The following is a 14,538-nucleotide window of genomic DNA, read 5'->3' on the forward strand; positions in this document are numbered from 1 at the left end:
ATTATAGTTTCCAAACTATAGTCTTCTGGAAAGGCTGTTCACGCCAAGAATGATAACTTTATCCATAAAGTTTTAAAAGATTGCTTCAATTTTAAGAAAATAGCACGAGTCCACATTTTTTCTAAGCTATTTTATGTGAATGTATGAGGCTTCTGATTCATTAGCCACTTGAGGTAAGATAGAAGAATGAAAAGGTGATAACAATAAATTCAAACAATATTTGATTTTGTACAGCTAAAATCAAAGGAAGCCGCTGAGACCAAAAGCCCTGCACATTCATTTTAAAATAAGATGCATAATGATAACAACACAAAGGAACAATCTCACTGGAATAACTTTGTCTACAGTCAAACGCATAGCCTTTCAAAGTATACTCCATTTGGTCGGGTGCGTGAACTCAGGTCATGTGTCAGCTCTATTTCTCTTCAGAAGCAGTGATATATATATAAAAAAGTTTTGCGGATATCTCTAAACTTTATTAGTACAAAAACAAATCAAGGCGCAGATGCATACTTAGCATACAGAGTATCTGCGGTGAGAAAATCTGGTTACATATGTGCTATACAGATGATGAAATCTCACAATACTTTTTGGAAATGTGGCCCTGTTTGTTTTGTCTGACAACTTGTCAACTTGAGACTCAACCGATTCTGTGAGTTTGAGGGGGAAATACATTAGCACTAGAAGAGGTTTTTGAAGAAGCATGTATGAAAGATAAGAAATTACATATTCAGCACAGCAGAGTCCGAGTGACATCAGTATTAAATGCTATTTATTTATTTTTTCATTTTTGGGAAGCTTCACAAAGTTCAGGTGCACAAAGAAAATAATGTTTTTATTTTTTTTTACTTTTAATAAAAGACCGCAGAATGCACATCTTGCAACTTATTCCTTTGGGAATAACTTCAGGAGGCCTTTTTTTCCAGTCTGAACTATGCACGTCTGCACAGTGAATAGAGCAGTGAGGATGCCGCAGGCGTTGAAATGGTATCTGCACTTTAATCCACTCCTGTCTGTTTTTGATTATGTCACAACCTGCAGCTATCCATACCAATGTTCAGTTGTTGCTGGTTGTTTTGTTGGGGAGATGAGTGCCAGAAACCCTTTTATAATGTCAGCACAGTCATATGCTGTACTCTTTCCCTTTTTGGGATGTTTACTTCTATTTCTCTCTCTCCCTCTCTTTGTCAACAACAAGTGCACTGTTCAGATACAAAACTGATCTGCAAATCTTTGCTAACATCTGGAAAATCCGATGGGCGATTATAATTCTGTGTTAATAATGTATATCAAATTATGCAAATGAGCTGTACTCAGAACTGTTGAATTAGATACACAACATTTAGGCAAAATCCACCCAAAGTTAGTTAGATGCAAAATGACAAAAATAGGAGGAACAGTCAGATGTGAAGTATTGTTAGACCAGTTTCCAAGAGGGACCAGCAGATGAAAAGTAAATGGATGTTAAACCACAAATCATTTAGAAAGAAAATCAGTAAATGCAATGCAAATAGGATGCAAGAGGGAGAGAGAAAGTAGAAAGCTGTAGAAGGTCGATGCTCTTGAGGAGCGTGGTTTCAACATCATGTTCTGTCATTTACAGTGTGCTTGTCTGAGCGTGTTAGTCGCTCCTCGCACACCTCTGTGGTTTTTTGAGCACATTCAGTCAGTGGAAGCATTATAACAAATAAAACAGAGCAGGCAAAACTGAGAAATGCTGCTAGATATATGATAACATTTAACAGTTCTGCTTTTTAGGGTCATTCCGTGTCAAATCAACTAGAGGTCCCCGGCTCAGATTTTTTGATTTTGTCAATATTTTTCCTGAATATTAAATGTCATGTATGTACATTAACTCTAAAGTTGTAATTAAAACAGCTTTTTCACCGGAAATTTGGAGCCAAATTACAGGGGCGTAAAAATGACTCTAAAGGTGAAATAAATGTCCATTTTAACCACCGTCTACAAGATAGTGGATTACTCTGTTAATGTACATCTTTGACATTTAATATTTTAGCTTTCATCACTATGCATGTTTATCTATCTTCAGAAAAAAATTGGTTGATTTGACATGGAATGACACTAGCATTTCTCAGCACTGGTTCTTGCAAGGAGTATCTGATTGGGTTTACACATACAGTCACATAAACCTGTCTCAGCTGATCTACTGTTCCTCATTAGATTTTGAAACGAGAATTGGAGGTCATTCACACTTGGGCTTTTCACGATGCTAATCTGATCACTAAAAATGTTGTGAGCAAGTGTAAAAATCCCCTGTTGATTGTGGCAGAATCTGATTGGAAGTAATTTATTTTCCGTTTTTAACCACATCATGTTTTATTAAAAAAAAAAAACAAAAAAAAACCTGTTGGTTTGCATGCATTTGTTGCTTCAGGTTTTACACATTCACTCGTCTGTAGATTTCGGTTGGTTAAGGAATCTCAGTTCCCATTTCTGTCACTGCGGCGTGTGGTTTTTTAGAGACACGGGGAAAAAAGCTCAGATGTCATTCATGCTGTCTGGGGAAGTCCAGAAGCAATCTACTAAATGAGATGTTTCCAAGCATAGCTTGATCTTGAGTTTGCTCTCTCTTGATGTGTCACTAGGCCGCACAATCCACGGGTTTACAGAGGACTTTTCAGATTTAATGGTTTATGCTTTTGGAAAATGGGAATTACTTAATTATTTTAAAATCTTGTCCGATGTTTTGAAATAATGTTCTGTTGTGATTGGATGAACAATGTGACTTCTTTTTTTAGTATAGTGTCTTGTGGTCAATTATCATTTCCTTCTCTGGAAATTTAGCTCCAGGCACATCCAAAGCTGTGGCCGCATGCAGACTCTAAATTAAAATCCCCACCGAGGACTGATTTACTCTCTATTGATGTAAGAAATACCCCGCCTGCTGCTCTGGATGATGAAACCATTACATCATCCTCACTTCCTTTTGGAAAACAGGGAGTTAATACTTTTGCACTTCTTAATAAAGCCCGTCTTCACCTATCATGACTCCAAGTAGGGTTTTGTAAGAGGTTAATGACTTTGGGATACATTAAGTCAGCGCTGGAGTCTGTGGCTCTGTCAAATAACATCAAAGCAGGACTGTCATAGTAGTAAAACTACACCATTCATTATATCAATTTGATATTAAAAACATAGCATAAACCATTTTTTGTATATCATTACAAAAATCTATAAATTAAGTTAGAAGAACAATGGCATGTAGCCATCCAAGTCTTTCTTTGATATTCTTCACAATATTTTTTATTTATACAGTACCAATCAAAAGTACAGAGTCTGAGATTGTGTGTGTGTGTGTGTTTCTGAAACAAAACAAAAAAAGTATTTTATGCTCACCAAGGCTGCATCTATTAAAATATTATTGCAATGTAAAATCACTTTTCTCTTTGAATAGATTTTATAATGTAATTTATTGTTGTGATATTAAAGCTGAGCATTATAAGCCATTACTCCAGTCTTCAGTGTCACATGATTCTTCAGAAATTATTATAATATGCTGATGTGGTGTTCAGGAAACATTTCTTCTTGTTATCATTCTGGAAAATGGGCAACATTAGACATCACAAATTTCTTGACCATCCATTTTGATCCCTTCAACTCATTCTTTGCTGAATAAAATGTGTGTTTGATTGTAGTTGGCTTATTAATGTGAGCACTTTATTATTTTTTATTGTCTAAATAGTTTTTCTTCAGTATTAATAATATACTAGTGACATTTGTAGTGGAGGGTGATCCAATAATCTAATAATTGGATCATTCGTGCAGCTATTTTTATAAAGACTAATTATATTATTATTTTAATATTTTAGAAAAACAGAAACAAATTGACTCGGTACTGTAGTACTGGTTCTTTTGACATTCCAGATCAAAGTACTGTATGTGCTTACTCTGTAAACATACACCACACCTCTCCACTGCTCTGAAATATAGGTCACCTTTGCACTGATCTATGTAGGTTACACAACAATCTGGTCTTGACTCACCTTTACTTAAGGAACGTAAGCAGAATAAACCACAGACAGAAGAAAAGTCATATGTGTCGTAAGTCGACTAATTTAACAGAAGTGAGAGCAACTTCATTGATTCAGTCAACCATGAGTAATAGAGGAACTTCTCCTTCTGTGCTGTCATGAAAAAGACAGGAGTGAAAGGAGCGGAAGGATGGAGGGAAGGAAGCAAAAAGTGGATAACATGCAGAAAAACTGATTCAAAACAATTCTGACAGCACTTCCTTTCCCTCTATTGAGCCCTGAAAGGGGATTTGAAAGGGGAAATGTTACCGGCATCATTCTTTTTTAGCCTTCATGGGTTTTTTGCCTTGCTTACACCCCCCAGAAATCCCACCCCCACCCCATCACACAACTCATTTATTAACGTTGGCATTAAATGAAAATTCACTCTATAATTATATTATAAATGCATGTAAATACAATCATGGATATTTATACTTCTTACATTTTTATTCATAATTTTTAATCAAAATATAACACACTCTTGCACTGCAAATGATAGACTTCTCTCTGGTGATGTATATAGGACCTCCCCTATCATTTATTTGATTTCAAATGAATGCAGGTTTGTGGAGCAGTGGGGTCTGGAGTGCGACGGCCACATCTCAAAAACCAGTCCCCAACCAATGGATCAAACCAAATACCTGCCCTGGATTTAGTCTTTTTTTAACAAACCATTTCCTTCTGATTTACACCACAGTATGCACATAGAGAACCGTCACTAATTCCATTTCATTGTGACTTTAAGAAATAGTTTTCAAAAAAATGTACTCACCCTTAGACTGCCCCAGATGTTTATTCATCAGAACAGATTTGGAGAAATTTAGCAGCACATCACTTGCTCTGCAGTGAATCGGTACCATCAGAATGAGAATTCAAACAGCTGATAAAAACATTGCAAGTAACTCCCAAAACACGACTGGCCAAAAATACCAGTCCATAATCCATAGTAGCATATCTTCAGTGGAAAGGTCCATCCATCTCTGTAGTCCTCTCATGTCAAAATCTGTGTCTGTTATAAACACACAACTCTTCTCTTCACAAGATGTTAATTGATAAACTGGAGTCATGTGTGTTGGTCGTGAGTTATTGCAGTGTTTTATCAGCTGGACTCTCATTCTGGTGCCACCCATTCACTGCAGAGGATCCACTGGTGAGCCAGTCATGCAGAGCTATGGTTTTCCAATTCTCCTCTGATGAAGAAACTCATTAACAATTTTTTTTTTTTTTTTTTTTTTTTTTGCATTTTTTCAGTTTTGGGTGTAGTATTCCTTTGTGTACCCTCTGTGTAAGCCAAAGAGTAATAAGCTTGAAGACAACATTCTTTTATTTTCTTCCAAACGTGTATACATTTCTTTTGCATGGAACGCGTGTATGGGGCTTTCAGGCTTCAAAAAGGTCTAAACACTATGACAGAATCATAAACATTGTCAATAAAAGGTATTATTGGGAAAGCGGACGTTTTGAATTGAAATGATAGTAGCCTGTTTGCATAAGGCCTTTTTTTTTTTTTTTTTAGAAGATCCATTAGAATTTAACAGTATTTTCTTGTGATCTTGTCTTGACACCGGCTTACATTCCTCTTCTCTCAGGGGAATGCTTTTAAAGTTGAAAATGATTTGAATTGGTACCAAGCGCACCCTGTGTCTCCGTAACTATCGTGGTCCTGAACTGTGTGAAGCTCTCCAGTTTAACTGTCAGTCAGTCCCATGAGGATGACTACACAGAAACAGCCACGGGTCGAGTCGGACAGATAGCAGCAGAGCTCACTGAGTAAATAGGATAAGACTCCAGCTGAAATCTGGGCACTTTTTTCATTTTCTAATCACTCTCTTTTTTTTTTACGAGCTGAAAAAACCATTTCCTCATAACACCAGTGAAATGGAATAGCCATCACTTGAGTCACACTCGGCCTCATATTTTCTCAGGATCTAAGGAATGTAAATATGCTCCAAAACAATAAAATCTTGGCGTCCTGTCATTTGCGTTTTGTGTTCTGATTATCTCACGAGGCGTGTCGAGTAAAGTTTCAGTAAGTTGAATAAGTGGTGGTTCACAAACAACTAAGCGTATTGTTTTATTATTTTGTCTTGTTTAGTGGATTGTGCTCGCTCACCTCTGCTCATATTTGAGCTCCTCTGTCTGTAGGAAGACTTCAAGGAAATGCTGGTGGTTTTTCGATGAAATTGTGTCTTTTTTTCTCTTTTATCGCTTTCACACTTTCTTCACACTTCTCATCTCTCTCTCGCTCTCTCTATCTTTCTGCACTCTCTTGTGACGGCTCTTTTTCCTGCGTCTTCTTGACGTATGGTGGGATCTCGATTTCATTGACATCCACAGCCTTTATGTTTGGCCTTTTAGCCAATTAAAGTCTGTTTTGCTTGGACAAGAAATATTAAGTCGTCTTTTCTTCATCTCTGGTGTTCACCAGATGCAGACATGTATAACCCAAAGACGTTGTTAAATTATATGTACTTCTTTTTTAGACTGAGTGCATGATTTGCCTGTGTTTTCATTTATCCACCCCAAGTGTCACAAAAATCTCAACCAGGCCTTGCTACATTTCAGTAAAGGGAAGTGGCACGTATTGATATTGGCATTTGTTCAAATTGCAACACTGTTTTTATAACAGGTGCACGTTAACCACAATGTTTCAGATATAAAACTCTCTCAGTGCCTGTTTCTTCCACTGTTGGGCACATGAAACAGGCCTTTGCTGATATGCAAAATGAGTTACGCATTCGGAGTGGAAAAGTTGTGAAAGTTGGTGTGTGTGTTTCCTTCAACATAATCATTTTTTTTGTTCTCCTTGTAGTATTTCGAAACCAGAATTTTCTGATTGAACAAGCAGTCCTCTGAAATTTCATGTAAAAACGTCTGCAGTAAGAGTGAACTGAATTTAATATACTATCTGATCAAAAAAACAAAAAAATCTGAACAGTAAAATATTTCATTCTTAACATATATTTCATCAGAATGTACTAACTTGCTCTACCTCTGATATTCCTTGTTATTCATTTTCCTATAGTTTATGCTGAAATCATAAAAGTTTACAGCAATATTAGCAAATAAGGATAGATGTATTCACGTTACCACTGGGATACATCAAGATGCTCTCACCGGTGAACTTGAACCTTAAGGATCTATGTCCTTCATTCAGATCCGGCTCCGTTCTGATACAGAACCCCCACTTTACACCATTCAGCCACTTCCCAGTGGATAATCGAGCCATGCCTTATATTTAGCTTGTTTTACAATAGTAAAATGGGTTGTGAATAGTGCTTCATGTTGATTGTAATGCTGCATGTCTGGATTGCTAAAGGGAAAATGCAAATGGATCACAGTGGTCTAGAAGAATCTGTTGAACCAGAAAAAAAGTTGCTTCCCGTCGTTTTCAATTTGTGCATGTTTATTTGACTAAATGAACAGCATGGAATTGAAATAATTTGATGGGAATGGAAAGTGTCATGAGACTGATATTTCAGAGGATGGCCAGGGGCTGGTGAGAAAGATCTTCAGAGCTCTACTCCTTCTGTTACTGTGTTCCAGTGATCTTACATTCATCCTGTTGATCGTCTGCCACTATTTTTCTGAATATTTGGTTTTGAAGGTTGTTTAGTGAATTCTGCTGATGTAAAACAAGATAATACCTCCAAGATAACATTATTTAGCTGGCGGACATGGAGGAGCTTTTGTTGAAATTTTGAATATGCCTTTGCACACTATTTTTGCTGAGTTTATACAATGTAAAAAAAGTTTTGTCTTGCTAGTCTTGCTTGCTATTTCTTTGTTTCTGGAATTTACTAACAATCTCTGAGTGAACTTTCTTTCTTTCTTTCTTTCTTTCTTCAGCAAATATGTCCAGCTGTCATTGTGAATTTAAAACCAAAAATTTTATTTTGGATTGGTAAAAACAATGTTTAATTAAAAACCTATAAATGTATTCTTTCCGGTGGTGAGGCAAGCAGAAATGGAAGAAGAGAGAGAGCCAAAAGAAAAATCCCTGTTAATTGGGCTCTGTGCTGGAGATCCAGGGCCAGCAGAGCTCTGGCCCCAGATGGGCCCCTGATTGTGGGGTTTGTGTAGTAGCAGCATGTGCTTGAAGCGAGCTGGTATCCATTATCCTCTCAAACATCAGCACTTCACTGTGGGAACCTTATTGATCTACAGCTCTATAATTATTCCACTAGCGTCCTCTCTCTCTCTCTCTCTCTCCCTCTCTCTCGCCCACTCTCTCTGTCTCTCCTGATCTCTCTGTGGAGCCCTGAATCTCTTTTTTTGCTCTTTTCTTTTAATTGCTTTTTTTTGTCTCTTTATCTTCCTCTTCTCCCCCACATGAGCCTCATCCCATCCCCTAATTTCAGCCCTGTCTGTCGTCTTTCTAGCTCTTGCTCCTCGTTTCTTTCCAATGTTCCCTCTCTCATTAAAGTGCAATGACCTTTTGTGTTTTACCAGACTTGAGAGCAAGCTTTGCCGTTTGCCTAAAAGTAAATAAGACAGATAATTACTCTGATCATGTATTACAACATATCAATTGTTGAGTCAGGATATGGGTATTCAGTCAAGTTGTAACAGGTTTGCAGGTTTGCACTTGTGCTTCATTTCAGAATGTCACCTAGATGAGTTTCCAACAAATCTTTTTTTTTCTTCTTCTTCTTAGAATCTTCAGAAAGTAGGGCTGATTGATTAATTATCTGTTAAATGAGATTACGACTGCCACGGTTAACACATTTAAGCCTGCAGGCACCTTAAGCGATTTCCACTTTTTCACCCTGTTCGATCTATTTTTGGGGGATGAATACAAATGTTTTGAATAAGTAGACAGCTTTAGGAAGAGAACTTTAGAAAACTTGATGGATACTGTTTCACGTTTCATTTAAACTGCCATTACTGGGTATTGACTTGCAACTCACTTGGCATAGTCCATAGGAGTTTATGTAAATTGATGTCATATGTGCCCACCGGTCACTGATTCAGAATTAAATTTATATTAATATAAAAAAATACATCTTATGGTTGTCTAAAGGTTTGGTGTCTGTAAGATTCCTTTAATGTTTTTGAAAGCAAAGCTGCATTTATTTGATATAAAATACAATAATGTGAAATGGACCTATTATTACAATTTAAAAGAACAGTTTGATACAAATTTCGAAAAACAGCGCTTATTCGACATATACAAATCTTTTGTAACACTTTACATGTATTTGCAGAACTTTACATGTCTTGGAAGAACACAATGTGCTATCCCTTTAACTGCCTGCTCAACCAAATGGTTGATTTGTCACTTTATGGTAAACGTAGAAAAGCTAAGCTAATGTTTTCAGATAATCCTTTCTGCTGTCAGAATGTACTATTTGCTGAGAAATATAACTTTCTGATCATTCATTATAGTTCATATTTTCTGATTTCCATAGTATGTGTATGAATTCCGGTACTTTTGCCATAAAGTGACATATCAACCATTTGGTAGAGGCCGATATTTTAAAAATTATGGGACGTGTTGAAAAAAAATACATTGAGTGTGGTAACTAATGACATAAGGAGATAAGAAATGCAAACAAAACATTTTTCAAATGCTTTTTTCTTGGTGGGACAGTTAAAGGGCTATTATCATATAGCTTTTATTGTATTGAAATTAATCACAATATAAATGTGCATAATCAATCATTCATAGCCTATTTTGGAATGCTTTGCTTTTGTTACATGCAGCTTTTTTATCAGAAGTATATCTTTTCTTCTGCTGTTGTTATTGCAGTGTCCTCTCTCAGTCTGTGGTCTTCTCCACATTTGAGATTTGAGATCTTCCTGAAACTCGCTCGGGTTCAGTGGGGTTGGATCAGGAAGCTCCAGCCTCCAGCCATCGATTTGTCTCTCTTCTTCTATTTTAAACCCTTCACAGTCTCTGTTTCCTCTCAGCTTTGGCCTCAAGGCTACTGTGAGTTTACAGTAAAGACTACGCCACGGGCACAACCCCACAGCAGAGCTCCTTTGGCCCATCTTTGCTTTACTAAAACACACTCAAACAAGCTAATGGCGAAATACTCAATTTTTTTACATTAAAGTGTAGGGCAATGGTGATAAAGTCATACATTGTAATGCATGTACTCTTAATATTGCAAATATATTTATTAAAATTATATTTTTCTGATTTGGGTATGATCATTTTTTTCCACCAAGCTCTTCGCAATGCATTCTGGGATTGCCTTAACTAATTGGACCGGGGCCAGTGTTGTCATGGGCACTGTAGTCATTCAGTTAGGTTTCAAGAAATAACAGTTGTGAGGTCTCTATAGTAACAGTTTCAAACAGAAAGGGTCACGACAGGCCTCCAGGTTATTCTGAAATGAGGCGACGGTTTTCATTATCTGCTGTCTGAGGTCACAAGCATATAAGTGAAACCATCCAATCTATGTTCCACATTACTGTACTCTGATGATGTACTCTGTTAATCTACAATTCACTGTGAAATTTAGAAGAAATAAGTCTTTGTCTGCCTGACATGAAATATCACATCTGAGGGAGTGTGTGGCAATTACTGGGCCATCTAGACTTTTCTTAAAGTGCTGCGTTGCTTTTCTGATCGTGATAATTTAAAGAAATGTTATGGGTTCAAATCTCATTAAGCTTTATTGACAGTATCTGTGACTTGGAAAACAGTTTGTAAAAAAAAAAAAAATAGTTACAGTAATGCAGATACAATAAGTCTGAAAACCTTTTTTTTTTACTCAGAATTTTTTAAGTTGTCCTTTTTAACAACTGGGCTGAGAAAAAAAAAAAAAAATGGCCTACACGGTTCAAATGTAAGTAAAAAAAAAAAAAAAAAAAATCACATTTAATTCAATGTGTTGTGTTACTTGCGAATTCTTTGTGATTATTTGTGGTCAGTTTCTGAGCAAAAATTGTTTCAAAGTAAATCCTAAACGAAATAGTGAGTTTGGTGGTTTTGTGAAAGTTGAAATATTACATTAGTAATTGTTAAAGATTAACAAGCAATTTTATCTCACTATATTCATTATATGGTATGTGTTAACTCAAGACTTTTTGCAAAACTGTGTGTATTTTAAAATGTATGCCCGTGAAAATTCCTTGCCCTGTAGGCTACCAATATACATTTATTACTGTAAATGTGATTTATGTTTGTTTTTCCAAGGGCTGCGGTAATCAACAGCATCTGTGGCGAGAGCTTAACTTGTGTTTAACCCAGAACATTCTTTTTATACCCTATCAATAGGAAAGAGATGCGGTTTTGGCAGCAGGGATCGCTAAATCGTGCCGTTAGACAGCTTTCCTGTGATAATTAGCATGGTGAATGTAATCAGAATGGGAACGTGGTTTAGTTTGGCCACCTGTGTGTGTTTGTACACACGGTAATGTGAACATGCTCTCACAAGGTCACTTCAACAGCTGCAAGCCTGCTAATCTCAAATAGCGGGCAGGTGTGTGTGTTTGCCCGTCGCAGCACATTTGAGTGTGTGAATGTGTTTGCCCCTTGTTGAGTGATGGGAAACGGGCTTGTGTGTAAGTGTTACAGTGGTACACAGGTGTGCTCTCAAATATTTGTGTGAATAAAACTGTTTTTGTTTGTATTGTGGTTGAATTTCTGCTAAAGTGTTTTTCTCTCTTTACAGGAAGTTTGGGGAGCACCCTCAACCACAGCGCCTGACGAGGTATGTTTATCACCTTCACATGCTAATAACAAGCAAAGAAGCTGAGAAAGGCCTCTCTATGGTACAGCTTACATTTCAGCATGCAAATCAATATTTTAAAGTTATGCACTTTAATTGGAATTCTTATTTTTAGCTATACGTTATCTTAATAAGTAAATATACATTGAAAGCTGTGCAGCTTTGTGAAAATTGACTTAGAAGATTCATAATTTAGTTTTCTGGATCATTCCTACACCCCGAATGACTTTCTTTGTGGGAAAAAAAAAGAAAAAAGCTGCAAATATATGAAATATGATCTCATTTGCTTTCCCAAACGTGAATGTTATTTCTAACATAGTAACAGTTTTTATTATTATTAATTGCTCTATGTTGAGAAGCACATTTATTTTTCTCAAACAAATTGGCTGTTTTATTTATGTGTTCACACCAAACGCGAATAGAGCGTCAAATTCGCGTCTACCGCGCCTAGTTTGCCGCTTGACCATTTTGAGATCATTCGCTTCATTCGCGCGAGTAATTCGCTTCATTCGCGCGTGGAATTAACTTCACAACAGACGCGAATTCGCGTCATGGGGGGGCTTCTGCCAGCTGAGTTCACGCAGCATTTTCAACCGCCATTTTTGTTCGGATAATTTTCAAAATATTACTGTTATTGTGGCATGAAATGTAGTTTTAAAAGTATTTCAGGCGAGAATGTAGTTGTTTTAAACTCAAATATGCGGTTTATTTATAATGACAGCGTCTATTTAAAAAATGTGTTTCGCCGATCTCGGAGATGAGCTCCATGCGATCAGCGGGAGCTCCGTCATCATGTATCCGCCGAGAGTAGCCTTACCTCGGCTAGATCTTCTGACATTTGCCGCTGGCTCTGATGTGTCTTTAGTGGTTCAAGATAAAATATAATTCGTTTGGGGTAAAATGAAACGTTTCTTATCTTTGGCCTATATTAAATTTATCTATTAATATCCATCCATCCATCCATCATCTTCCGCTTATCCGGGGCCGGGTCGCGGGGGCAACAGTCTAAGCAGAGACGCCCAAACTTCCCTCTCCCTAGCCACTTCCTCCAGCTCTTCCGGGGGGACCCCGAGGCGTTCCCAGGCCAGCCGGGAGACATAGTCCCTCCAGCGTGTCCTAGGTCTTCCCCGGGGCCTCCTCCCGGTGAGACGTGCCTGGAACACCTCCCTGGGAAGGCGTCCAGGAGGCATCCGAAATAGATGCCCGAGCCACCTCAGCTGGCTCCTCTCGATGTGGAGGAGCAACGGCTCTACTCTGAGCTCCTCCCGAGTGACCGAGCTTCTCACCCTATCTCTAAGGGAGCGCCCAGCCACCCGACGGAGAAAGCTCATTTCGGCCGCCTGCATCCGGGATCTTGTCCTTTCGGTCATGACCCACAGCTCATGACCATAGGTGAGAGTAGGAACGTAGATTGACCGGTAAATCGAGAGCTTTGCCTTACAGCTCAGCTCCTTCTTCACCACGACAGACCGGTACAGCGACCGCATTACTGCAGAAGCTGCACCGATCCGTCTGTCAATCTCACGTTCCATCCTTCCCTCACTCGTGAACAAGACTCCAAGATACCTGAACTCCTCCACTTGAGGCAGGAACTCTCCACCAACCTGAAGTGGGCAATCCACCCTTTTCCGACTGAGAACCATGGCCTCGGACTTGGAGGTGCTGATTCTCATCCCAGCCGATTCACACTCGGCTGCAAACCGTCCCAATGCACACTGAAGGTCCTGGTCTGAGGATGCCAACACGACAACATCATCCGCAAAAAGCAGCGACGAAATCGTTATCTATCTATTAATATGTTTTATATATATATAGGTCATTTTTATTCCTGTCTCTATAGAAATATGAACTTTTGTCATATAGCTCCGGTTGACTGCTCACTGACAACATCTGTCGTTCCTCCTTGTTGAATGAGTGGAGAAGGGTATTCCTGCACAGCCGGAGGCTGCAGGAACATACTGTTGAATGAGTGACTCCTAGCAGGCTCCTGATTGGTTAACGCGGTGCGAATTGACGCCAAAGTTCAAATTTTTCAACTCGGGCGGCAGACGCGAATTCGCGTCAAACGCTAAATGCACAAAAAGCACCATTCGCGCTTAACGCGCGTTTCGCGCGATGCGCTCTGTTCGCGCGTCAATTCGGGCGAACTAGACGTGCAAACTAGACGCGCGAATGAGGCGAATTCGCGTCTTCCGCGCCGCGCTTAACGGCCCATTCGCGCCGCGAGACCTCCAGACGCGCGTAAACGCGCCTTTGCATTGACTTAACATTGAAATCATTCTGAACATTCTGAGCTTTTTTGAAGAGTCAAAATTAGGGGCCAAGAATTCACCCAAGAAATATGGAACGAAATGTTTTCAGACGATGCGTGTTGTGAAGCAGCTCCAGTCAGCGGTTCATGTTTTGAGTGGAGAAGTGAGGGACATGGAAAATGATAGAGAGGGGGAGTTAAGCGCTGGCCGCCCAACCCGTGTCGCGCGCCCTGCGGTTAACTTACAGCACGACTGCATTCTGGCAGAGAGCATACGCCCTGGCAGGACATTGCCACCGCTTCATGGCCCCTGTCTGTGCTGGGCCCCATCCTATGAATCTGAGTATCACTGGATAATTCTGCTTACAATTCAATAAGGTGTTGATCACTCACTGGTTGATTAGGATAGATTCATTTGGGTCAGATCTGTTTGGATAATGCTTTCTGTAGACACTGGCTATTTTTAATGGGATGTTGTGCACCATGGGGTGATGGCTAGGTGATAAAGTTATGAAGTGTGTGTGTGTTAGTGTGTATGTGTCGGGGAGCCCATTGCTAAAGACAATGTGAC

General features: G+C 38.8%; 1 protein-coding gene across 3 annotated transcripts in view; it reads left to right on the plus strand.

Annotated features, from left to right (window-relative positions):
• LOC128016634 (recombining binding protein suppressor of hairless) overlaps nt 1-14,538 on the plus strand; it is a 43,573-nt gene that overhangs the window by 12,521 nt on the left and 16,514 nt on the right. Inside the window, exons 1-2 of one of the 3 annotated variants that reach the window (XM_052601304.1) lie at nt 11,282-11,572; nt 11,660-11,698. Coding sequence is in view for 1 of the 3 variants with exons in the window: in XM_052601302.1 (XP_052457262.1) it covers nt 11,660-11,698 (39 nt within the window). In the remaining 2 variants the exon portion in view is untranslated. Of the gene's footprint in view, nt 1-11,281; nt 11,573-11,659; nt 11,699-14,538 lie in introns of those variants that run through there. The other 2 variants (XM_052601303.1, XM_052601302.1) reach the window with 2 other exon arrangements.

This window comes from Carassius gibelio, chromosome A7 (genome assembly GCF_023724105.1).
Source record: "Carassius gibelio isolate Cgi1373 ecotype wild population from Czech Republic chromosome A7, carGib1.2-hapl.c, whole genome shotgun sequence".
NCBI lineage: Eukaryota > Metazoa > Chordata > Actinopteri > Cypriniformes > Cyprinidae > Carassius > Carassius gibelio.